This window comes from Pteropus alecto, unplaced genomic scaffold (assembly GCF_000325575.1).
Source record: "Pteropus alecto unplaced genomic scaffold, ASM32557v1 scaffold42, whole genome shotgun sequence".
NCBI classification, from domain to species: domain Eukaryota; kingdom Metazoa; phylum Chordata; class Mammalia; order Chiroptera; family Pteropodidae; genus Pteropus; species Pteropus alecto.
In genome coordinates, this window is record NW_006434825.1 from 15,690,622 (window position 1) to 15,717,585 (window position 26,964).

The window sequence follows — 26,964 nt, forward strand, 5'->3', positions numbered from 1 at the left end:
CATGTAGGATTTTAGATTAATTCTTTAATTTGATAGACTTAGGAAAATAAATGAAAACATGCCCTTTGACTGTAAGCTTAGTGAAGACAAGATTGTGTTGTTTTGTTTGTTGCTATATTTTCAGTCCCAGGGCAGTGCCCAACAAACAATAAACTCCCAACATACACTGATGTTTTGATGAATAAAGGATTGGCTCAGATGAATGTCATGAAGTTCTCATGTGTGACCAGTTGGGCTAGGCTTCATTTAAGACAGGGCAATTACTTTTCATGTTTACATAATTTGCATTAGAGTCTAATTCCTTTTATGAATTGCAATTGTCCAGCCAATGCATTTGTATTCTACAAATTGTATTAAAAAAAAAAAAAAACTTCAAAAAAAAAAATGAAGATTGCTTTCCCTCTTTTTTATCTCCTTTGCCTACCTCAGATAGCCTTCAGATTTTGTTTACAGATAAGATCATTTTGGATGGCTTCTCCCACTGTTTATACCTTGTCTCTGTGGTTGCACCTGAAGATTTCTTCTCTTTTCTTATGCCTTTTTTCCCCAGAGATAAATTAGGGTTTATTTTAAGAAAAGGAATTAAATTCCTGAAGATTTCCTTGACATCTAACAAGAATGAAGAAAGAATAAGGCTGAAGGTCAGCACGAAGCACAGTTAAGTGTGAAGAATAATCAGGGAGGAAGGCATCTGAGAGATGCCAAACTTGAGGTGTAAAGACAAGTAGGAATGCTTACAGGAGTCTAAGAATGTGGATAGAAATTATCACTATAAGAAAAAAGGGAAAATAAGTAAGGACTGTGCAAGAATCCAAGGCCAATGGGAAGACTTGCAGTTATATTCGGTACAATAGCTCATTAAAGGAATCAGTGATGCCTTTCAGAGATCAGTAGGGTGATTTCATGAGAGCAAAGCCAGACTCTGGAGAAAGTGATATATTTAGTTCTTTGCTACAGGAGTGTTAGCAAGAGAAGCTTATGAGATGAAGCGAAAGGGTAGGCATAGAGAGAAAAAAGAACCTAGATGTTCAGGGTTATGTTCCTAGACCTCAAGAAGCGATATATTACATAACATTAGGACTCTCTCTTTTCATATAGGACTGCCAACCAATTTAGTTTCTCATTTCCAGTTCTCTTTTCCTCTTTCTACATTACTTTTTGGCTCCTGCTTGAGTTTTTTTTTTTTTTTTTTTAAATAATAAAATGAACAAAGACTTGTAATAACAATAAAAATGAGTAATAATGTTAATAAAAATTAAAGCTAAAATGCACTGCATGCTTACTTTGTATAAGGCACTGTAATAAAGGTAGGTACTGTCATCTCCTTTGATGAAAATGGGTTTAGACCTGAGCAAGGTTGCATAGTTAGTAATAGATGGAGATTTCATGTTTAACTGCAAAGCCTGTGCTTTTTCTTCTGTATTTTCACATGCACAGTGTCATCACTGTGTGTTTTTCTTGCAGATTCCAAGGATGGTGAAAGTTGTTGAGGAAAGTTCACCTTACTTTAAAGTAATCAGCCCCAAAGATATTGGCCACAAAGTAGCTCCAGGAGTGCCATCCATATTCCGAGTCGTCTTCACTCCGGAGGAGAACAAGGTAGTAGCAGGTCTGCCAAGAAAATTGGCTGAATGCTTGTCACTAGCAGTTTGCAATTCTGCACATTCACGGAGGTGGTGGTGCAGGCGGTGGCATTGTTGGTGTTGGTTTTGGTAGTGTTATCGTTAGAGGTATTGGTTTTGTGGTGCTAGTTGTGTTGTTGAGGGTTTCGGTGCTGATGGTGGTGGTATTGGTATTGTTGATGGTGTTGTCGGTGTTGTTGATGGTGTTATTGTTGTTGGTGCTGGTGGTGGTGGTGAGAAGAATGAATAGGATAGGTAAGAAGAAGGATGGCATACCACTGGGAATGAGGAAAGAACTGTCAGAGTGCTGAGGGCTTATATGAGCTGTGAGTAGCCAGGATATAAAGAAGGGTAATCCTTCTGGATATTCCCCTCTGCTCTTGTGGCACCTACCTCAGCATATTTATGTTTGACCACATAGCTAGAAGGATGCCAAAAAGGAAAAGGTTGGCCTGGATACAGTGAGCTGAGACAAAGGATAAAGACTATGGCTTCTTGGAAGTTTGAGATCAGTTAGTTACATTCCTCTTTCCCAGATTCTAACTAGTTTAGGAAAGAGATCCAAGATCCAAATATTGATCACAGTATCATTCTCATTAATGGCAAAGAATGTGGCCAGGACCTGAGGCCTAGACAGGGCCTCCTTCTTCTCAGTGACTAGTAGATAACTGGTCTTTGGTAAAGAGCTGACCTAACTGATAGCTCCACTCGTGCATGAGTGGAGAAGCTAGAGCTGAGAGCAGATACTTGCCTGCTCTGCTTACCTCACCTACCCACAGGCAGGCTAGAAGGAGCCTGAGTTCAAAAAGAGGCCATTTCCCCTTAGCACCACTACAGCTATGGGGAATCCAGCCCATTCTCAGCTCTTCTCAGTTGTAGAAATTCCACTTCTTCCCAGAAGGAAGGGGGACTGAGGTAGGAGGCTTCCTCCCAAGCCCTTCTCCAAGAGCACAAAATTGTGGGTTCAGTTTTCCTTTATTTGGGTCAAAGTGAGGACTTGTGGGAAGGAAGAAAGGGGTTTTACCAGCATGATTGAAGGAGTAAGGACAAAAATCAAGGCTTAAATAGGCATAACAAAATGTGAGGTTATATATAATGTTAAAAATTGTGTTCTGATCTGTATTGTGCCATTATGATTGGAATTAAAAGAGCATAATGGAAACAGAGAAACCTAGCTTGAATGCTTATCATCACTAATACTTATTAGCAGCTGTCAATGTCATTACCAGTGTTCTTGCTACTATTGCTATTGTTCCTACTTTTTTGGAGAGAAGAGAGAAAGAGATTTTAATGTGGTCTGCCAATCATGTATCACTGTAGTGAGTGGTTAGAAATTCCATTATAATATAACACTGCTGTTACTTTGTAATATTACTATTTATTTCTCGGGTCGTGTTTATGGACCTGTCATTTTGGGGTAGTATTGAAATAAACAAAAAGATAAATAGCTCCAGAAGTAGTGCTTTTTGTTACATGTCGTTGAAATTCTTGTTTTTTCTTCAGGCTCTATATCTGAATACTAACTGCAGAGAACGGTGACTGGGTTTAGTTTGGGTGTCAAATTCCTACCATGACATTTCTATAGGGAGCTGATTATAAAACTTCATGTAGCTTGAAATATAAAGTTTGCCGTATTTGAAGAGTTGGCTTAACTTAATTTTTTTCTGTGCTGGAGAGAATATATCTTTTGTTGGGTAAGTATTGTTCTACTTGCAAGTAGTCTGGCTGAGAAGGGGATACCTGGAATTTCTGAGAAGGTGGAATGTTCTATATCGTGATAGGTGTGTGAGTTATATGGATGAATTCATTTGTCAAGATTGTACATTTAATATTTATGCTTTCCAGGATATCTAAATTTTACTTTAAAAACCATAGAAAAATAATAATAATAGAAGTGGGAATGTTTGGAGGTATAGACAAAGCCAGAATGATAGAATATTAATAATTGTTGAATCTGGGTGATGGGTACATGGGATTTGTTATACTATACTGTTTTCTTTATATAGATTTTAATTTTTCTCTAATCGAAAGCTAAAAGATTTTATTACTATTTATCTATATAGCAAATAAATAATTAAAATGTATTTTAGATATGTTGTATTTACTCTATAAATATGAAAATTCTAACACTCCCACTGAGAGTTATTATTTGGCTATATTTCGTAGCTGCTTATCTTACTCTTAGCTTTTTTATTCCTCCTTATCATTCCGTTTCGCTAACTGTTGCATGTCTATTGGGAAACCCTAATTAAAATTTAAGTGTTGCTTTACTGTTTCTTTTGCTAAGTGTTTGAAAGTTATCAAAGGCTACATGCACATATGAAGAGACATATGAGGATACATATGGCTACCTATGGGAAATTTAACTATTCAATTTTGGATACATTAAGATATTGTGTTAGATTTGGACTCTATAATAATATAATTTACAGAATTTGTTTCTCTAAGGACATAGTAATTTCTTCTTTCGCTAACTAAGAATGATGGTGTGTATTTGGGGAAGCTCTTGCTGCTAGTTTGGATCCCCTTTTTCTGTAAAGATCATGTTACACTAAAACCATCGGCAGAGCCCCACTCTTAGTAGCTTTTTCAGTTCCTGGGCATCTACATTCACTCTTATCATTGTAAAGCCAGCAGGGCCATGCATAGAATGACCAGCTAGGGTTAGTTGTACTGTCTTTAGTACTGCTCCAGAATGTAGCAGAGAACCAACTAAGGCCAGATTTATTTTAGGAAAAATTAAAGGCAAACTTTTCACTGTGTCACTTTTTCTTCAGTTGGCCAAATTAATAGCCAATATGTATTTTTCTTTCTTATCCCCTGCTGATCTGAGCACACTCCATTCTCATTTATCCCTTCACATCTGGAGGGTGAGATATGTAAATTGCAGCATGCCACAGCTTAATAAGCCAGTCCCCTTTCAATGGGATTTTCAGCACTCATGTATATTAGCATGTCGAAGATGATAATGCAATTTACATTTTTTTTCCTGTCATCTGTTACTCTGGCTTCCTGGGGATTTAACTTGTTAAGAATGCCAAATATCCAGATAACAGGTGCAGCAAATTTCCTTTGGCTTTCCTTATCTCTTCTTTTCACACAGACTTTAAAAAAATATTGGATGCGTTATTAATCTAATAATCCTAATATACATGTCATGTGTGGTAGAAATATAATAGTCAATGTTGTTATAATACTATAAAAGTCTAGGGCCTGACATTTTTCTCTTCCTCTTAAATTTGTATCTTTACTATTAAAAGGAGTATAAAAAAAATTAGGCTTTTATAGGAAAGCAAAAGTGGGTACTTCTCTGGGCTTATGGAAGCATCTGTTTACTATAGTGTTATCATGGGGAAATGGTTGCAGTGAATAAAAGATGAAGTGCAATTTTTTATTGCTCAATTATGTTTTTAAAAAATATCTAATTTGTTGTCAAAATAGTTTTCTCGGTTTTTTACTGTGAAATTTAATCATGGCCCAAGAAGAATAGAAACATGTTAATATATTTATGTTATCCAGGTATACAATAATAATGAACTATATTACCAGCATTTTGAATTAAAGTATAGAAATCATAAAATTTTCCTCAATCAACAACTTTTGTTGGCAAAAATGATGATAGGGATTTCATTTTCTTTCTGCTTTCAGTTAGCCCTCTCTAGTTCTGTCTGGGTCACCCCTCTCACCCCATTGTCTAGCAAAGTGCCTGACATATAGATAGTATGCAGTAAATATTTGTCAAGTGAGATAAGTAAAAGTTAATCTCAAGACAATATAAAGTTAGTTAGATTTCTTTCTGTCACCACATATTTGATCCCTTTCGCCCCATCTACCTCCCTCTCCCTGCCCACCCTCTGGTAACCACTAGTCTATTGTCCATATCCATGAGTGACAGTCCATTTTTAAGCTGATTAGAACGTAAGAACTGATTCTTCTTTTTTTGCCAGGTGAATTTTAGATTGAGAAGATACTATGTCATAAATACTTTTAACTGAGTAGGAAATTTATAACATTTTTTAGGGATGCCAGTATTAAATTTACTGTGTTCTAACCAGATCTGGTTTTACTCTGCGTTAGCCACTCCCCATTCCATTGTGAGGGCTACCCACACAGGCCATGCCTGCTCTTGCATGCCTTGAGAGGCATTTACTGCAGTGGAAGACCTCATTTTTCCTTTGCTTGGGATTTTAAAGGACAGAATTATTGCCATATTTTTTTTCTCATGGAGCTAATGTAAAATCAAGATTCATTGTCTTCATTTCTCAGTAAGCCAAATCTACCATTTTCATATCCTACGGCCAGTTTTTTAAAGTTAGGAGGAGAGGCATGTTGGAAGGAAGGCTAATGGGCAAAAAAATGGATCGGAAGTTTCATCTGGAGAGCATTGTTACATAAGATGACATTTTAGGAAATGAAGTAACTCATGGCTAAGTCTCTCTTAGTAGAGGGGAAAGAGCTCAGAGTAAATATTTTGACTCTAAATGGTGACCCAATTCCTCTGAATCTAAGTACTGTGGAGTGAGTGCATCAACAGAAGTAATTGCTTAGCTTGTAGGCTGGCAAAACCTCCCCAGTCATAACATGTGAATTAATTTCAAGCCAGTAGAGTAATATATAATTGTATATTACATAATCTGATATAGTCATATTAAATATAGCACTCCAGAAATTGGAATACATTTTAAAGGAGTTTATTTAAAGAATTTCTTCATAATCTTTTATGAGTATGTGAATTGATTATGAAAAAATACGTAATATATAATATATATAACTCCTTGTTTAGAAATCTGAAAAGGTTTGAAAATATCCCTGTGACTATTTCAATTAGCTTCCTAGACTATTTTCAGCTGTCTTCAGTCTCTTATAGAACAAGGCAGAGAATATGTAAATATAGAATAAAAAGGACAAATTACTCTGTGATCGCCTCTCATCCTGGATTTAGTAGCATCTTTTGTTCTTTCTCTCAAAGCCTCAGTTAATATTAAGTTTCCACATGTGCCAGGAGCTTTCCTGGTTCTAACTCCCAACAAAACCTTTGCTTGCTGGGTTTGATCTCCTAAATAAAAATGAAAATAGTATTTATCTCTTTAGGATTCAGATGTAATCAGGCTAGACTGTTTCGTTGTTGAATTCTGTGGGGTTTTCTAGGATCAAGTATACTTAGTGTAATTTATATATCCTTATGTCTGAATAGCATAATTTTTTTTAAATTTTACCATCTAGAAACCAGAATTGATTGACGACCTAAGAGTCTAGCAACTCAGTTTTAATAAATTTTGTGAATACTGCCCATTAATTTTTAGTACTTGCTCCTATCTTAGGACTTTTATGTTTTTAGTTCCCCCTTGTCAGATACTCTCCATTCCTAGGTCTTTCCTGATTGGCTCCCTTTGCTGTTCAAGTCTCCATCCAAAGGTCACCTCCTCAGGGAGGCCTTGGTTATTCTAGCCTAAAGCAGCCCCTTTCCACATTATCCCTTTACCATGTTTTAGTTTCTTCAAAGCTCTTGTCGTTTTTGAAATTACCTTGTTCTATTATTATTATTATTACCCAGATTATCATTATTATCCTAACACCAAAAGTAAACACAAGTTGTTTTTCCTACTATATGTCCTACACAAATCATTATATTTAATACAACATTGTAGTAATGACAGCTAACATTTATTGAGTACTTACTACTTGCGAACACTAGGCCGGTTCAATGTCATCTCTTGCCTGGAACTATGGTGGCTTATTGGCCTCCATTTTCCCATTGTAGCTTCCTTATAGTTCATTGCCCACATAGCAGCTAGTGATTTTTCTAAAACATAAATAAGCTACAGAATGACCAGCTTTCGGCATCATTAATGCTTTGGCCATCTTTAGATCCTAATAGTGGCTTATACGATCCTGTCTGATCTGGCCCCTCCAGCCTCCCCCCTGTGGTATCTCTAACCTCTCCCTATTTTGTTCCCCTCTGGTCACAGGCTTGGAATCACACTTTGCCCAGATTGCCATTTATCCACATGGCTTCATTTCTCACTTCGTTCAGGTCTCTGCTGAAATGTCACCTCTTCATAGAGGCCTTTCCTGACTACTGTATATAAAAGAGCACTCCACCTACTCACTGTCCCCTTACTGTGCTTTATGTTTCTTCACACAACATGATATTACTCATTTTCCTGCCTTCAGCAAATATTTGTTGATTGTTTACTAAGTATACTAGGCCTTGTTCTAGGCATTGGGTATATGGAATACGAGGTTGATACGATGGGTAGAATTCCTGTTGATGTGGAACTATTGACAGCTATGTAATAGACTCAATAAATAGGTAAAATATACAATATGTTAGAAGGCTTTGAGAAAACTAAAGCAGAACAAATGGCTAGGAAGTGATGGGAGAGTTAAGTTTACAATAGCGCAGTCGGGAGGCTTCAGTCAGAAAGTGGACAATTGTGCAAAGTCCTAAAGGAGGCAAGGGAGCTAGCTATGTGCATGACTAGAGTGAAGCGTGTTCTGGGCAGAAAGAACCTTGTGTTTGAAGGTTCTGAAGGAGGAGCATCTCTGTCAATGCTCAAGGAGCAGCAAGGAAACCTGTAGCGAGAGCAGAGTGAGCAAGGGAGAGAGGAGGGGACGTGGCAGAGAATTGACAGGGGCTCCAGGCTGCAGCAGTCATGAGCCCTTCAGCTTTCCCCTTGGGAGCTTTTGAATGGAGGAGCAACCTGAGCTGACTTCCATTTCAACTGGATCCCTCTGTCCTTGGTGTGGAAAATAGACTTTTGGGGAGCAGGGGTTGAAATAGAGAGTCCAGTTATCCCAGGGAAAATCGGAGTGGCGAGGGCCAGAGTAGCAGGGTGAAGGGGGCAAGAAGTAATTGTGATCTGGATACATTTTGAAGGATTTACTTGGAAATTGAGAAATAGAGCCATCATGGATACCTCATTCCAGGGCTTTAAATCCAGGACCCTGGAAGGATGGAGATGCCAGTAATGAGACAGGGCAGCAGCAAGGGAACAGATGTAGAGTGGAGGGACAGTCATGAACAGGCCCTCAGCTGGCATTGTGGAGCCTTTGGGAGCATGAGACAGAGGCTCCCCCCTGTGGGATAATGCAGTTGGGGCCAGCAGACTGGGCTGGATTTCAGCCCACACTCCTTCCCCTTGGCAGGACATCTTCATGCACATTCGCAGGCAGTGGCATTAATCAGGGGCTTTGCTTTGGCACATGGTAGCTTAGCATTCAGTGAAATGCTGGCTAGACAGCTGGATATGAGTTTGGAGTTCAGAGAGGCAGAGAGGCAGAGAGGCTGCAGGTGTAAAGGTTCTGTCATGGGAACATTCCTGCTTATTTTATCTCTATCTTATTTGTATTATATTGTATATCAGGTGTGCTTCATTTATCTATTTATTGTCTCTTCTATCATTACGTTAGCTCAAAGTGATCCATTTATGTGTTTCTCGTTGTATTTCCAGACTTAGCTCAGTGCCTGGCACTCAAACACTTAATAAACGAGGTTGAATGAATAAAGTAATTGGGATACTACTGCTTTTTACTTGTCCTGTGGGTTTCATGAAATTGCATGCATGGCCAGGTCTGTATGTCAATCTATATGTCACTTTCCCATTCCTACTCTATGCCTAAAGCCCAAAAATAGTTTTTTAAACCTCCACCACTGAACACTATTTACTTTTTGATTACCAAAAGGAAATTTAAGTTCAAAATGGACTTTACATTTACCAAGATTGCCTCACAGCTAAAACATACACTAAAATGATGGGAAAACTTAAAGAAAAGTAAACCTGATTTAGTTAACAAATTTCTTTCATAGTGGCCTTATTCTTTTTTTCCCCCGGCTTTATTGAAATATAATAGACAATTAGTTGCTCATATTTACATTGTACAATTCAATGAATTTTTTTCAATTATAGTTGACATAATATATTAGTTTCAGTTGTACAGCATAGTGATTAGAGATCTCATAACTCACAAAGTGATCACCCCACTAAATCTAGTATCCCTACATATTTATTACATTAACTATTTTCCTTGTGCTACACTTTATATCTTCATGTCTATTTTGTAACTATCCATTTGTACCTCTTAATCCCTTTGCCCTTTTTTGCTGTCCCCCAACCGCACTCCCATTTGGCAGCCCTCAAAATATTCTCTGTATATATATGAGTTTAGGTCCACTTTCGTTTTTGTTGTTTATTTTGTTTTTTAGATTCAACACATACGTGAAATCATGCCATATTTGTCTTTCTCTGACTTATTTCATTCAGCACAATACTCTCTAGGCAATATCATTATTCATCCCCTTCCTTTCAGTCTGTGTGTGTCTTTTAATCCAAAGTGAGTTTCTTGTAGGCAGCATGTGTAGGAGTCTTGTTTTCACATCCATTCAGCCACTCTTAACTTTTGGTTGGTGCACTTAATTCTTTTCCATTTGAGGTACTCGTTGATAGGAATGTAGTTATTACCATTCTATATTCCTGTTTTTGATACATGTATTTTCTTCTTAATGAAGTCCCTCCAACATTTCCTGTAATACTGGCTCAGTGTTGATGAATTCCTTTAGCTTATTTTTGTCTGGGAAGCTCTTTCTCTGTCTTTCAACTCTAAATGATAGCTTTGCTAGATAAAGTATGCTTGGTTGTAGATCCTGGATTTTCACATGTTGAATAATTTGTGCCAGGCCCTTCTGTCCTGCATAGTTTCTTTTGAGAAATCAGCTGCCAGTCTTATGGGTGCTCCCTTATAGGTAACTAACTGCTTTTCTCTTGCTGCTTTTAAGATTCTCTCTGTATTTAACTGTTGGCATTTTAATTATAATGTGACCTGGTGCGGACCTCTTTGGGTTCATCTTTTTGTGACTCTCTGAGCTTGCTAGGTTTTATGTCTATTTCCTTCACCAGACGAGGGAAGTTTTCCATCATTATTTCTCCGAATAGCTCTTCAACTTCTTGTTTTCCTTCTAGTATCCTTATGACATGGATATTTTTACATCTAATAGTGTCCCATAGGCTCCTTAAATTATTATAGACTTGGCTTCTTTTTTCTTGCTATTCTGATTGAGTGTCCTTGCCTTCCCCATCCTCTATATCAGCAGTTCAATCCTCTTCTTTATCCACTCTGTTGATATACTCTTTATCTCAGATAATGTGTTCTTCATTTCCGGTTCCCTTTTATAATTTCCATTTCCATTTTATGTTTTTTTGTCTCTGTTAAATTTCTCAGTGAATTCATCTACACTTCCCCTTAGTTCATTGAGCATCTTTATAACCAATGTTTTGAACTCTGCATCTGTTAGATTGCTTGACTCCATTATTCCTGGGTCTCTGTTCTGTTCTCTCATATGGTTTCTGCTTCTTTGTCTTCTCATTTTGGTTGACTTTCTGTGTCTGTTTCTATGTATTAAGCAAAGCTCCTAAGTCTCCCAGTCTTATTTACATGGCTTTGTGTAGTAGGTGTCCAATAGTACTGTCCTGAGAGAGGTTCAGCTGCAGGCCAAGTTTAGCCCCAGCCGGTGCCCTTTTGGGACCACCTGTTAAGATTCAGCAAACAATCCACAGATGCTGTGCTTATAGTTGCCTCAAGAAACAATACCAGAAACCGAGGCCAGCTGCCATCAGTGTGACTCTTGGTGCTGCTCAGCAAGGAGCACCGGATCACTGAGGACACACCTGGATATGGGTGGGGCCGAGAGTTGGGGGAGGCAGAGTTTTAGGGTCTCCTTTGGGTGGAGCGACCTCTGTTATTCAGTTTGTTGATGTCTCAGCTATGGCAGCACTGGGTACGCACACTGGGAGTGGGGAGGGCTCAGCAAAGGAACAATGGATACCACTGGCAGTTCTGCCAGGGACAGAGCCTTGCCTCTGGCCCTCATTTCGACAACTCAGTGTTTCTGTAAGTCCCTGGTGCCCCACCCCATGCAGCCAACCCAGTGCTGGTGCTCAGAGCTAGCAGGTCCGTCACTGTGAAAGTCCGCTCGCAGACATGGCCCCTTTAAGAGGCGTCTGCAGGTGCTGGCTGCTGCTGCTATGGCCTCTGTTCCACTCAGCCACTGGGGATCAGGCAGCCTCGCATCTTCACCCCGCTTCTACCATTGCAGGTTGATTAATTATTTCTCTCCCTAGTTGTAGTGCTTCTGTTCATCTAGATCCCAGGCGACTTTGCTTGCTGTTTGCTCTGTGTTTCTGTCACAACTTTGATTTGGTCACAAGAGGGATGAACAAAGCCTCTATCATCTAAGCCATTTTTCCCACCTCTCCCATAGTGGCCTTATTCTTGAAGGACTGTTAAAACTTTCCTTTTACATTTAATTTGGCTTGGTGAGGGTTTACTTTTTCTTGACTGCATTGGGGATGAGGGTTCTATTTTTCTATCTAATGAGATGACATAAAGGGTGACTTAATTCAGTATTTCTGTTGCTTTTAGACTCAATACTGGAGAAGATACATGCCCAGGGCCTCAGCATTTTTATTTGGAATGGTCAGGAATGGTTTTGCACAAGAGGTGCAGTTTAAACTGGGTTATGTATTAGTTAGCTATTGTTGTACCATTACAGACCACTCCAAAATTCAGTGGTTTAAACATTTATTATTGCTCAGAAGACTGTGGTTCAGCTGGTTTTGACTAGGTATACTCATGCGATGGGCAGGCAACTCTGCTTATCTCGGCATGGCTCCCTCACATATCTGGGGCCAAAGGTTGGTCTAGCATGGCCTTGGCTGGGCCATCTGGGCTCCCATCCTCCAGTAGGCTAGATCAGGCTTGTTTACTTGGCCGTGGCAGGATTCTAAGATCCAGACTATAAATGCTCAAAGTTGCTTGAGGCTTCAGCTTGAAGCTGGCATAGTATAACTTCTGCTACATTATGCTGGTCAGAGCAAGGGGTAGAGAAATAGATTCCACTGATGATGGAGGAATGCAAAGTCATATTGTAAAGAGTGTAGGCCTTGAAAGACTCTTATATGGAGCCATCAGTCTAATACATGGGCTTGAAGTGTAAATTGGTAGGGTTTAGAAGAAGGATGTGAAGAAACTGCTGTGAATCTCCTCTGATCTAAAGAACAATGTGCCTTGACTATCCGCCATCCCACAACCCTATCTGGGAAACACATGAATATACTCTTTCTACTGGCTTGTAGGTTTTTGGTTTTTTTTTTTTTTAAATTAGTTTTAGGTGGCTTGTAGGTTTTAACACTTGAGCTATTCTTTCTCTCTCAGAAAAGAGTATCATTGAAAGTACCATAATTGTCTTGAGAAGGTTTCATATAATATATTAAGTTGTTTTGCTAGATACTTTGGCATGTGGCCATATTTCCTGTCCCATTATCTTGATTGTGTTGGTATTTCCACAAATAATGATTTTACCCTTCTCTTATAGGATTATGCCCATATGTTGACCTGTGTTACTGAAAGAGAAAAGTTTATTGTACCCATCAAAGCCAGAGGTGCGCGAGCCATCCTAGATTTTCCTGACAAATTGAATTTTTCCACTTGCCCTGTCAAATACATCACTCAGAAGATTCTGCTGGTACGAAACATTGGCAACAAAGATGCTGTGTTTCACATCAAAACTTATAGGTATGCATTCCTTTGGCTCTTGTGTTTGATTGATTATAGCTAAATCTAGTCAGCTCAAGTAATTCACTAGAATTGCAGTCATTATTATCTTCAGTTACAAGGCTGGGAGATGTAGGGAAGACTTTCTTTTTATCCCAAGAGGAAACTGGATGTCCAGATTATGTGTTCAGCTATGGATGGTTTTCTGAAATACTAGATAAGAGTCTTTCTACTTAGCATAAAGAGTGACCCATGGGAATCTATTAATAAACATTTGTTTTGACTGTGAATTTTATAATTGACTGTATTAGTTTTCTATTGCTGTTGCAACAAATTACCACAAACTTAGTAACTTAAAGAAACACAAATTTATTATCTGACATTTCAAAAGCCTCACTGGGCTAAAATAAGAATGTCAACAGGGCTGTGTTCTTTTATGGAGACTTGAGCGGAGAATCCATTTCTTTGCCTTTCCAACTTCTAGGGGCTGCCCATATTCCTTAGCTCATGGTGCTCAATTTTCTCATTTAAAAAATGGGAAAAAGTAAAATAGCCCCTTAATAGGGTTGTCGTAAGGAATAAATGAATTAATAAACTGCTGGTTCATAGCAAGTGCTATATAAGAGTGTTTGTTCTTTTATTGTTTCTTCAAATGAGCTACTGCCAGTGTGGTTTGCAGAATAATGGCTCCTCAAATTTGTCCATGTCTTAATCACCAGAATCCATCAATGTGTAATAATGATAAGGGGGGATAAGGGTTGCAGATATAATTAAGGTTGCTAATCAGCTGACCTTAAAATGGGGGAATTATTGTTTTTTATTTTTTTATAATAATTTCTTAATTTTTCAGTTACCGTTGGCATACAACAGTATATTAATTTCAGGTGTACAACATAGTATTTAGCTATTTATATAACTTACAAAGTGATCGCCCCACTAAATCTGGTAGCCATATGATAATATAGTTATTACAATATTATTGACTATATTCCTTATGCTGTATTTTATATCTCCATAACTATTCTGTAACTACTAATTTGTACTTCATAGTCTCTTCCTCCTTTTCACAAAACCCTCAACCCCCTTTTATTTGGCAACCATCAAAATGCTTTCTGTATTTACGAGTTTGTTTGTTTATTTTGTTCTTTAGATTCCACAATGTAAGTTAAATCAAATGGCATTTGTCTTTCTCTGTCTGACTTACTCCACTCAGCACAATACTCTAGGTCCACCCATGTTGTTGCAGATGGCAATATTTCATTCTTTTTTATAGTTGAGTAATATCTTATTGTATATATATGTACCACCTCTTCTTTATTTATTCATCCATTGATGGACACCCAGGTTGGCTCTATATCTTGGCTATTGTAAATAACACGGCAATGAGCATATGGATTTACATGTCCCTTCAAAGGAGTGTTTTGACTTTGTTTGGATAAATACCCATAAGTGGGATTACTGGATCCTTCTTTGTCTCTTGTTATAACCTTTGTTTTAAAGTCTACTTTGTCTGATATAAGTATTACTACACCAGCTTTTTTGTTTGTTTCCATTTTTATGAAACATTTTTTTTCCATGCCTTTAATTTCAGTCTGTATGTCTTTCGATCTGAAGTGAGTCTCCTGAAGGGTCTCATGTAAGGGTCTTCTTTTCTTATCCATTTAGCCACTCTGTCTTTTGATTGGAGCATTTAATCCATTTACATTTAAAGTAATTGTTGATAGATATGTAGTTATTGCCTTTTTATTATTCATGTTTCTGATCTCTTCCTCTTCCTCTTTTTCCTCCTCTGCCTCCTCCTCCTCTTCTTCTTGTCCCTCTAACATTTCCTATAATAGTAGCTTGGTGATGATGAACTCCTTTAGCTTTTTCTTATCTAGGACTTTCTTATCTGTACTTTGATTCTAAACGGTAGCTTTGCTGGTTAGAGTAATCGTGGTTGTAGGTCCCTGCTTTTCATCGCTTTGAATATTTTCTGCTAGTCCCTTCTGGCCTGTAAAGTTTCTGTTGAGAAATCGCCTGACAGTCTTCTGGGAGCTTCCTTGTAGGTAACTAGCCACTTTTCTCTTGCTGCTTTCAAGATTCTCTCCTTGTCTTTAACCTTTGGCATTTTAATTATGATGTGTCTTGATGTGGGCCTGTTTGGGTTTATCTTGTTTGGGACTCTCTGTGCTTGCTGAGCTTGTATGTCTATTTCCTTCACCAGGTTAGGGAATTTTTCTGTCATTATTTCTTGAAATAGATTTTCAATTCCTCTCTCTCTCTCTTTTCCTTCTGGTACGCCACTGATGTTAATGTCCCAAAGGCCCTTTAAACTATCTTCATTTTTGGGGGTTCTTTATTCTTGTTGCTGAGTTCCCACTGAGTTCCTCTATTCTCCCTCTAAGTTCACTGAGCATCCATATAACCAGTGTTTTGAACTCTGTATCTGGTATGTTGTTTGCTTCCACTTTGTTTAGTTCTTTTTCTGAAGCTTTGTTCTCTTCTTTCGTTTGGGACATGTTTCTTTGTCTACCCATTTTGGCTGCCTCCCTGTGTTTGTTTCTCTGTGTAGGTAAGGCTGCTATGTCTCTTATTCTTAGTAGCGTGGCCTTATATAGTAGCCGTCCTGGTGGCCCTGTGGCACACTCTCCCTGGTCACCTATGCTGGGTGCTCCAGGTGTGTCCCTTGTATGGGTTGTGTGTACCCTCCTGTTGTAGTTAAGCCTTGGTTGCTGTTTGCAGCCAAGGAGAGGGATTGATGCACAGTCTGATTGGTTGTGAGAACTGACTGGTAACTACAGTGGAGGAGCTGTAGTGCAGGGGCTGACCCTATGAAACAGAATTTGCTTTAGCAGGGCTCTGGTAGTCTATCCTTTGGGTGTGTCATCTTTGTATGTGGCCCTGGGTGGTACTCCGTCCCAGTCAAAAGCCGACCACTGGGCACTCCAGTCCTGGGCCTCCTGGGAGGAGCCCCGCTGCAGGCCAAGTTGAGTCACAGTGTGTGCCCTGCCTGGAGCCACCTAGTATGAGCCACCAAGTAATCTGCAGATTGCTGCCACCTGACAGGCCAATTGTATGGAAAAGCCACTGGAAACAGCTTGGGTGGGCCTAGAAGTCAGGTGGGGTGGAGTCTCAGAGAATCACCAGGATGGGGTGGCTAGTGTTAGTCAGGTTGATGGAGGCTCAGATATGGCAACCTCCTGTGTCTGCATGTGGGAGGAAGGGGACTCCACAAAGAAACAGTAGATTCTGCCAGTACTTTTGCCTGGGAGAAAGCTGTTCCTCCAGCCCTCGCCCTGAAACCAGACAATTCAGTTTGTCCCTGTATGTCCCTGCTGCCTTTCAAACTCCTTCTCCAGTGCTGGAGCTCAGAGTGTATGAGTCCTGAGTCCTTCAGTGAGTAAATCTATGTGTGGGCCCTTTAAGAGAAATGCCTGGGACTGAAAGCTGCCCTGTGTCTCACTCAGCCACATTTTTTGCTGGTTTTCACAGCCAGAAGTTGTGTAGACTAATCTTCCTGGTCCTGGAATCCTGGAATGGGAAGTCTAGTGTGGGTCTGGTACCTCTCTCTCTCCTTTTGGGGGGACCTCCGCAGCCAAGATATCCTTTCTGATTTTTAAATACCACATGTGGGTGCGGGGTCAGCCCAATTCTCACCTTCACCTCTTCTGTCAGTCTCTAGGTGGCTTCTTCTCTATGTCTTTAGTTGTAGGACTTCTCTTTATCTAGGCATCAGGTGATTCTCAATGATGATTGTTCTGTAGTTTAGTTATAATTTTAAGGTGGTTGTGAGAGGAGGCGAGCACAGAATTTACTTACTTCACCATCTTGATTAGAAATGGGGAAATTATTTTGGATTATCTGGGTGGACGCAATGTAATTACAAGGGTTTTTAAAATAGAGGAGGGAAGAAGAAGAAGAGTTCAGAGTGATGAGATGTGAGAAGAACTTAGCCTGCTATTGCTGGCTTTGAAGATGAGAAAACTGAGCAGTAAGGAGGGTTGTATATCTTGCTCAAGAGCACATAGCTACTAAGTGAAGGAGTTCATCTAATTATTTATGGAATAATTACAGGGTAGTAGACACCATGGGACAACAAAAAGGATGATGAGACAATTCTTGCTCTCAAGAAAAAGAATGATTGCTAAACATGAGAATGGTGGCTGATCAGCAGGACCATAACAAGAATGATCAACTTGGGAAAACGGGAAGCAGAGGGTTAAGTTCTTTCCTATGACTTTAAAATGAATAGTGTGTATATTGATCTAGATTGTGAGCTCATTTTCAGAAGACCCTTATCTATGGAATCCTTTGCTGGTTTAAGGATGCATATCTCCATAAAGGATTAGTATTTTCTTCTACCTGGTTCACAAAGATTAGACTAAGTAGACTATGCTTTTGGTCATTTTTTTGTCTGAGGGATTTGCGGACTTATAGTGCAATTCAAACTCCAAACCTGCATAAGACACATGTCCAAAGTTATGACTCCCCGGAGAAACTGTTTCTTTGTCTCAAAACCAAGACAGACATTTTTCCTTGTGCTCATGGGAGAATGGTTTGCTGGCCCTTCATGTTTCCCAGTTTTATTTGGGGATTTTGTTATTGGTTCCCTGACTTGACCATCCAAACGCAGGACTGTTAAAACCCAGGGTCTAAGATTATAGGTTATAGGAACCCAGGGCAGACTCGGCATTAGCTTAGCAGCTAACTGCTCTGGTTCTTAGCTTCCTCTTTGCTTTTGAATGTTGTGGATTTGCCTTATTTGCATGCTCAGCCATACATTTATGTAAGTTATGTTTATCTAGTCTTTCTAGATATTTTCTAGTAGAAGAGTTTTTAGGTTACTCGGTCTGCCATATTGTAGGTAACAGGGCTGCCATAGTGCAGGTTGAAGGCCCATCCCTTGGGAGGGAATTTGTGCTTATTCTTCCATGTGCTCCAGAGCATCACTATCTCTGAACCATTTCAGGTAGATCCAAGTTTCTATCTGATATTGTATTTCTCCTGGCTGAAAAACTATTAATATTTCTTATAGTATAGGTCTACTAGAAATTCTCTCAGTTCTATTTTTAAAAAGAGTATTTTGCTTCAGTTTTGAAAGCTATTTTCTCTACAATGTAGAATTCTGAGTTGACAGTAATATAGACATATATTTTTTTTAGTACTTTAAAGATGTCACTTTATTGTTTTTGGCTTACATTTTTCTCACGAGAAGTCTGCTGTAACTCTTATCTTTGTTCCTCTGTATGTCTTTTTCTTGGTCTACTTTCAAGATTTTGTTTTTATATTTGGTTTTTAGCAGTTTGAATATGATGTGTCTAGGGATGAGTTTTGTTTTTTGTTTTAAGGAATTTATTCTGCTTTTGTTTAGTTTGGTTTCAGTCCTGCATGAGTTTCTCTGAGCTTCCTTGATCTTTTATTATTTTTGGAAAATTTCAGCCATTAGCTCTTCAAATACTTCTCCTACTCCATTTTCTCTCACTGTTCTTCTGCTTGTAGGGAAGTTCAAGGAGAAACAGTTCGCACATGTCTTATGTACCTTGGGAGGTGGGGAATGTCCATTTTTAGATTTCAGGTCACTTGTTTGGCCTGCAACCTCAGCCTCTGATGGATTCAAGAAAAGTTGTGATTTTGTTGTTTATCCTTTTTTTTTTTTTCGTTGTTAGGGTGGGAGAGGCACCCTTTCAAGCTCTCTGTATCCTAGGTGGAAACAGGACTCTGAACCACTTTAGATAAAACAACCATCAAAAGCAATGGAAAAGTTTTTTTTGAAATCAGTGTCTCCTGATGTCCATAAGTGCTTATTATAGCCTTTGTTTGTCATTTCATGATGAGACTCATGTATTTTGATTGAAGGAGACGGAAGCATGTTGTTCAACTGGCTCACCATGACTTAGAAAGAACCAGTCTTTTTGATTTAAAAAAGGCCTCCCACAACCACCATCTGTATAATTAAAAACTTCCTGTTACACTGGTATTTTTCCAATGAAAAAGAGAATCCACCTAAGATGGAAAAACAAGTACAGGCAGCATATCTTCCAGATTGTTTGGCTGAATCTTAAAAACTACACATAAATAACAATTTTTTTTCCATATATAATTCCTATAAAGTAAAACTAAATCACTTCACAGATAGTATGAAATTACAGGAAAAGATCTCAAACTTTTCTGTCCATGTAACTATGAATGTGAAACATCTGCTCCTAATATAGACACACTTCTAAGGTAAAATGGTGAGCTAACTAACTAAAGGACTATCCAGGAATCATAAAGACATTAGAAACTCTAGTGCACCATTCCCATTTTACAGACAAAGGAAGTAAGATCTGAGAAGGGAAATGACTTATCTGAATTTAATAACAAAACCTGGATTAAAACAAACAATGACCAGTTCTGGGCTATTATTTCTCAGATCCATTCCTCGCCCTTCTCCTACTCTGCTCAGTATCACTGTGAGGCTGTTTTAGTACCTGTAGGCTCCGGAGTCAGCTGGATTCCAGCTAGATTTGACAAGTGGAGGGCACTAGAAGGAGATTGGAGGGTAGAAATAAGACAGGGTATTTCTCCTTCTCCTCCCCTGACTTCATCAAAGTCTTTAACCGGCAGCTGTATATTCTCTATGGTTCTAGTTCCTGTCAGATAGATTTGCTATGGTTCTAACTTCTGCCAGGTCTCCAGGACCTGGTAACACTTCCTCCTCTCCTTTTGTCTCCAACCCAGGCTTGGAAATGGCTCACACTGTTACTAATCCTCGAGTTATCTCATTGTCTTAAATTGGGCTTTTCATCACTCCCATCTTTTGTGTAACCAAGTCTCTCAATTAAATTCCCTGTCTGCAAATCTTTTTATTTTCCTTTTTAGATTCTGCATGAAATAGTAGTTTTATGTTCTTTTCATAAAATGCATGTTTTCTACCCATGGTGTCAATTCTGTGAGCTACCTCAAATCTTTCCAATAAATCCCTTTTCTATTTAAGTTAGCCAGAGTTGGTCTCTGTTGTTTAAAACTGAGAACCCCGATGGCTACAATGAGAAAGGATGCAGTTGAATTTGTGGTCACATCGTGTGGAATCAGAATCTCTAGGGAGATTCCTTGACAAGTATCCATTAAAAAAAATGCATAGGTGATTGTGTTGCCCAGACAGGGTTGGAGACCACTTTTTTAGTTAATGTGATTGTCAATAGACATGGTAGAACAATGAATATAATTTGAGAATGTGGAGTCAAAAACCCAGTGTCTACTCTTGGTCTTCGCACTTACAGAGTCAATGTACAGTTAGAAACAATATCTCACAGGAAATTGTTTAAAAGACATATCGCATTCTTTTCATTGAAATAATGTTGTAATTAATGGTTAAGTTACAAATGGTTAGGTTTATATAAATTATAAAAAATAAAACTTTCTTTATGTGTCTGTTGCCACCATTAGAATGTGAGCTTTTCAAATGCAAGGATTGTATCTAACTCTTTTTATTTGTATGCCCCAGCATCTAGCAGAGAGTCTAGAATAAATAGTGCTCAATAAATGTTTATAGGATGCCTAACCAACATATATCACAAAGGCAAAGCTACAACTATAAACCTCTACAATAATTTAAAATAAACATGTTCCAAGTACTATAAAATAAGCATTTTTTTTACATTAATAAAAGGAGCTGTAACATGCTATAAAATATACAGAGAACCTAAACGATTACTCTTCAACTTTATTACAAATTTGACCTAAAACTCTAGTAAGTACCAGAATTATTTTTACTATTAGAGTAGGATTAATTTCGGAACGTGAAATAGAAAGGATTAAGAAGCAATTTCAAAATCTAAAACCTCAAGTGAGGAATCAGTTAATAAGAAAGCTTATCTGAAGAAAAAGTACTATTATATTCAATATTTAATAGAAATAGGACCGATATTTAGTCTTCTGCTAAAATATTGAATCATTTAGATGGAATAGTTTTAGTTCTTAAAAGCAGTTGGTAGTGGATTAAACAAAAATCTTTCAAAATCTCTCAAACTTTTTCTCATAGATTGTGACTTTTCACAATCCCGAGTTCCCTCCCTAATCAAGTATTTAGTATCACTGAGGATTTGATGTTAAAACCAAGCACTTCGGCAGGGAGAGCCAGCCTTATACCCTTGAGGAACAGTATTTTTTTTCTCTTGGTAGGAGCATTTTCTGATGCTTGATGTTTTCTAGCCTGTTCAGCCTGCCTGCCGTTAGTAAAATGAAATAACAAAATCAAATTACAGACAATGTTTAAGCACCAGAACTTAACACACTCTACACAATTAACATCTGATTTATTGAGAGAGCTTAGGCCGCTCTAAGTAGCAATGGCTATTCCAATTGACTTTCTAGGTACTGAGAAATTTAGTGTAATAGAAACCCAACCATTAGCCCAACAGGTAAATATCTGTTACCCCTGTATGGAATTGGGTTTCTTAGAGAACAGTCACTTTTTCCACAGGAAATTTAGCTTAGGTTCTACAATGTAATACTATAATTCATTTCAAAACTGTTCTTTTGCAGGAAATATTTGAAAAGAAAATGAAAGCAATTTTATTTCAGTGTAGGGAGGAAAATATTAGGAACTAGGAGGCAAAGATAGAAGAAAATATTACAATAGATTATGTTGTTCCCAAAGCCAGGAAATTGGGCTCAGTTTTCAATGCTTCAGGTTCTTACTGAGGCCATAGGAAGAAAGGAACTTTTGAGACTGCGATACTCAACTTCATCTGCCGTGAAGCAGAGATTCTTGAGATACCGAAGGGCTGCTCCTCTTCTCTGTTCCACCAAGATGTTATAAAGATTAATTAATGATTACTGATATTTTTATTTCCCTCTAAAAGTTGATTGTAATTCAGTTTGACAACCTCTTCTGAGTGGCTCCTGTGAGTAAAGAATTGTGCATGGGATGGTGAGAGACACAAAAATGAATCTAACCAGGTTGCTTCTACCTTCTGGGGTGTTTTGGGGTAGACAGAAAGAATCTGAACTTGAAGGCAGGCTTCCATTTTAGCTCCACCATTACCTAGTTGGGTAACTTTGGGACAGTTGCCTGATCTTTTAGAGCATCTGTTTTGTCATGTCTGAAATGCAAATAACAATACCTACTTTCTCAAGGTTTTTTTTGTTTGAAGATTAAAAGAATTAACATATGTAAAGTGCCCAGAGTAGTACCCAGCATAGAGTATGTGCTCATGAAATTTTGTTTGCTTTCCCTTTCCTTTCATCTCAAGAGCCTCTAGCTATTGAGGAACATAGACATGAAAATTAACTATAGTACAAGATGAACTGAAGTAAGAAGTAAAAAAGAAAGTTAGAGCTTCTGAGAGGAAGGAGACATTATTAACAAGAGGGGGAATCAGGGAAGATTCTATTTAAGAGGTGATTTTGACTCTGGGCTATGACAAGTGACTGTGGAAGGAGTATGACATGTGGAAAATGGTGAGTATTCCTATGTGACCTCCTCAGTTCTGGAATATCTGTGTAGGGGGGCACAGTCTGATTGGCAGGGAGAAGTGCAGTTCTAGGGGAGATTATGGGTAAAGAGACTAAAGCCCTTCTGTCCCATCCCACCCCACCATGACTTGGAATGTGACAGGCGTATGCGATATTTGGACAGATGTGTGTGTTTAATGAGAGCGCAAAAACTGCTCGGGAGCAGATTGTGTGGGACCTCAAATGCCTAGGACTTTGAACTTTATTATATAGATTTTGAGGATGACTATAGATGTTTGAACAAGAGATTGGTATGTTAGTGTGTGTGTGTGTGTGTGTGTGTGTGTGTGTGTGTGTGTGTGTGTGTGTTTTACAAAATCTCTAGAGCAATGTGAAGCATTGAGAGGAGAATTATAAAAACTTGAACTCATCTAAATACCCAAGATATACCCAGGAGCATCCTCCATCTAGGGGCTGCCAGTGAGGGAGATAACAAAAATAATAAATACTTGTTTAGCACCTCCTGTTTGCCAGGTATTACTCTAAGAACTTTACCTATATCAGCTCCATTAGTCCTCACTACAACCCTATGAAGTAGGTCGTGACATTACCCTCATTTTATAGATAAGGAAACTCAAGGTTCAATGACTTGCTCAAGGTCATGGCAGAGCTGGGTTTTGAACTTATTCAGTTGACTCTAGGCTAGTAACCAGTACCTCTACAGCAATTCCTGGGCTTCACTGGAGGCTTGGTACTGTAGTTATGGGAAAAGGACAGACCAAGGAATGGGAAAATAAAGACGTGAAAGGAGAGTGCACCACAGAAAATAAACAATTGCCTGTCGGGGGAAGCACTAGAGGTCCCGAAGTAATAAGTTCAGGTACCCACAGGTACCAAGTGCAATCTTTACCATAAGCTCTGTACACTCATAGAACAAAGCTCAGGTTTTTGGAAATTGATTTCATTATCTAAGGGAAGATTTAAGGAATGAAGACTTCAAAAATTATTATCATATAAAGAAATAATCAGAAACAGCTCAGTCTGCCAGGTACATTGTTTTCGAAAAACTAGCAATTGGAAGAAGTGAAATGGACCATGAAAATAATTAAATGGGCTGGGGTTCCTATTTCAAAGGAAAACTCTTAATTAAGATACTTCATGATTGGATCCGGTTTCTCTCTTACTACTTTCTTCCAGGGCAATTAAAACTATTTCCTGTTTCCAAATCCATCCTACCTTCTCATAGTGTCTACATGCCCCAATTCTATTTTCAAGGCATAGAACCTGTACCTAAGTTGCCTTTCCAAATGCTCTCCACCCATCTCCATCTTGCCCTCACCCAGGATGCTGACCTGTATGGCATAGGTCATCAGGCTCCTATGCCTTTGGCTTCCAGTTGGATTCAGCCAATGGGAGTCCCAGTAGACAATCAGACAGGAAGATTTGAGATCAGGACATTTTTCTCCCTAGTGTGTTCTCTGAGAGGCCACTGGGGCTGGCTGGCTGTCTTGACTAAAGCTCCTTGCTCCTCATAAGGTAGCATTCTCTTAGAACTCTTATGGGTTTTAATACTACTCCTTCTCCTTGGCTCTTTGGGCTTAGAGTAACAGCTCTGTTGTTAATAAGCTTGGATGACTGAGTTACCTCTTGTAGTTCCCCTATACCCTTTTCCTCCTTTAAATAGACACTTTGTTAAACTGCCCTCATTAGCCTTATGTGATTCTGTGATCAGTTTTCTTTTGGGACTCCGATATATATATTTCCATTATGAAGCACTCTTTTCTCTGAACTCTTACAAAACTTGATTTTTATCCCCTTGAAGGTACTGTTCTTTTGCAAATTACAGTATTTGCATACATGTTGTAGGTTTGTCCCTTATTGAGACAAACTCAATGAATGTTAAAAGGATGGCTGAATGGCGAAGACATAAAAGAGAATATTATTGTGTCATTTAAGTTTCTCTTGAATTTCCTGATCTGTTACTGTTATTTTAACATGAAAACTAAAGTTCCTTCACATCACGGGGAAAAGTCTACTTCTGAATCACTGGAATATAGTGTTAAGTCTGAGCTGTCTGCAGATGTATCAGCTCCTCCTTCCCTCATACTAGTCAAGAATGTGTTCTGATGGTGCGTCTCATGTGTGTTGCAGGCCTTTCTCTGTAGAGCCATCGTTTGGAACCCTTAATGTGGGAGAGTCCATGCAACTGGAAGTGGATTTTGAGCCAAAGACTGTGGGCAATCATAGCAAAAGGCTTATTGTGTATTACGACACAGGTATGCATTATTTGTTAAAAGTTCTATGTTATGAAAGGTCAGATGGAAAATATGATGAAATAAAATAGGAAATGGTAATTTTGGCTGCATTAGAGTAAGCTATGATTCTCAAGGTAAAGAACAAAAGAATGAACACCTCCAACAGAAATAATGTTGAGGCAGATATAAATCCTACCTGACTGGTTTCTCCAATGCTTGAAAGCCTCAGAAATACATAGCTTAGGAAGGAACCTATACCCAGATGTCACACTAGTAGGTTGAGGTTATTAATATGTAAATAGAACTTGAAAGTAACTTAATCTCCCATGTGTTTTCCATTTGATTTATTGCTGCATTTTGTCTAACATTTTTAAAATGTAAACTCCAGTTCAGAATGGTCTTATATGTGCCCATTAGTCTATGTAAGATCCACTTACTTTAATCCTTAGAATATGCAAATATCTTACTTAAATATAGGACTCTGACTATTGCCACTAGCATTTTCTTGAAAATTATACATGGTTTTTGCAAGTATTTAATTTTAAGATAGTCATGCAGACTGCATGTACATTATGCAAGTCTCCAAATCTGGTTTTGAAATTAATATTTTACCATTGCCATTTATTATTTCATAATTTTTCTCATTTCCTCCTCACATCTTTTTTACCCATTCACATTGATTGATCCAGATTGTCTCAGAAGGACATTGTAGGGAGAAGACAGACTTGCACAGCCGGGGGAATAGCAACAAATGACACATATCTGAGCAGGACAATTCAAGCTGTTGCCTAAGGACATGTGGTTAAGAGGTCGTGGCTGCATATCGTACAAAATAACAACACATGACCATAGTTACTCTCTATATTTCTTATCTTTTGGTGTTGGCCATAATTCACTGGCTGCAAGCAAGAGAAACGGAACCTGAACTAGCTTAAGCAAAGGGAGAAGTTTTGGCCCATGTAAACCAACAGTGGAAGGTTAAAAGCACAGTTTATAACACATCAGAAACATTGATTTTTCCAAAGTAGCTGTGCCATTTTACACTCCCACCAACAAAGCGTGAGAGTTCCAGTTTCATCCTCACCAACACGTAGTGTATTGTTCATTTTACACATACTAGTGGTGTAGTGATATCTCCTGGTGGTTTTAATTTTCATTTCTCTAGTGATTAATCATGTTGAGCACCTTTTCATGTGCTTACTAGCCATTCACATATCTTTTTTAATGAAGTGTATTTTTAAGCCTTTTACTCATTTTTAGTTGTTTTCCCTTTTATTAATTTGTAAGAGTACTTTATAACTTGATATTCTGTGTACTAGTCATTTGTCAGATGTATGTATTGCTAATATTTTCTTTCAGTCTGTAGCTCACCTTTTCATTTTCTTAATATTTCTTGATGAGTGGAAATTTTTAATTTTGATGAAAATCACATTATCAATTTTTTTCTTTTGCGATTAATGCTTTTTCCTTTTTTGCTAGGAAATATTCACCTTCTCCAAGATCATGAATGTATTCTCCTATGGTTATTTAGAAGGGTAGTTGTTTAGATTAATGATTGATTTTTGATTTCACTTTTGTGTATGTGTGAAGTAGGGACAATGTTGTTGTTTTTTTTTTTTTCTTATATAGATTATTGGCTCTTCTTCATTTTATTATCTTGTACTGGAATTCTAGTTAGTTACTCTATGATTCTATTACTTAATCTTTTATTATTCTATTATTTATTCCTTTCAACCTCTATTTTATGTTTTCTATTTCTTTGTCACTGTAGATGTCTCTGGATACTTTCTTCTTATCCATTCAATAATTTCCTCATTAGTGAAGTCTCATCTGCTGACTTTTAATTTTTCAATTATAATTATTTTCATTTTAGAAATTTTATTTGGTTCTTGTTAAATAAAATTGTTCTCTACTCTTTTATTTTTCAAGTTTCCCTTTTATTTCTTAAATATATTAAACATAGTTAATCATATTCTGTATCTGATAATTCTACATTATCTATCATCTATCTATCTATATCTATCTGTCCATCCATCTTTCTCTCTTTTTCTTTCTTTCTTTCTTTCTTTCTTTCTTTCTTTCTTTCTTTCTTTCTTTCTTTCTTTCTTTCTTTCTTT

General features: G+C 38.1%; 1 protein-coding gene across 14 annotated transcripts in view; it reads left to right on the forward strand.

Moving 5' to 3' along the window:
- HYDIN (HYDIN, axonemal central pair apparatus protein) overlaps window positions 1–26,964 on the forward strand; it is a 337,481-nt gene that overhangs the window by 65,005 nt on the left and 245,512 nt on the right. For all 14 annotated transcript variants that reach the window (XM_025045274.1, XM_025045278.1, XM_025045276.1 and 11 more), the window contains 3 exons: window positions 1,465–1,599; window positions 12,994–13,193; window positions 24,744–24,868. In XM_025045274.1, the coding sequence (XP_024901042.1) occupies window positions 1,465–1,599; window positions 12,994–13,193; window positions 24,744–24,868 (460 nt within the window). The remainder of the gene's footprint in view (window positions 1–1,464; window positions 1,600–12,993; window positions 13,194–24,743; window positions 24,869–26,964) is intronic.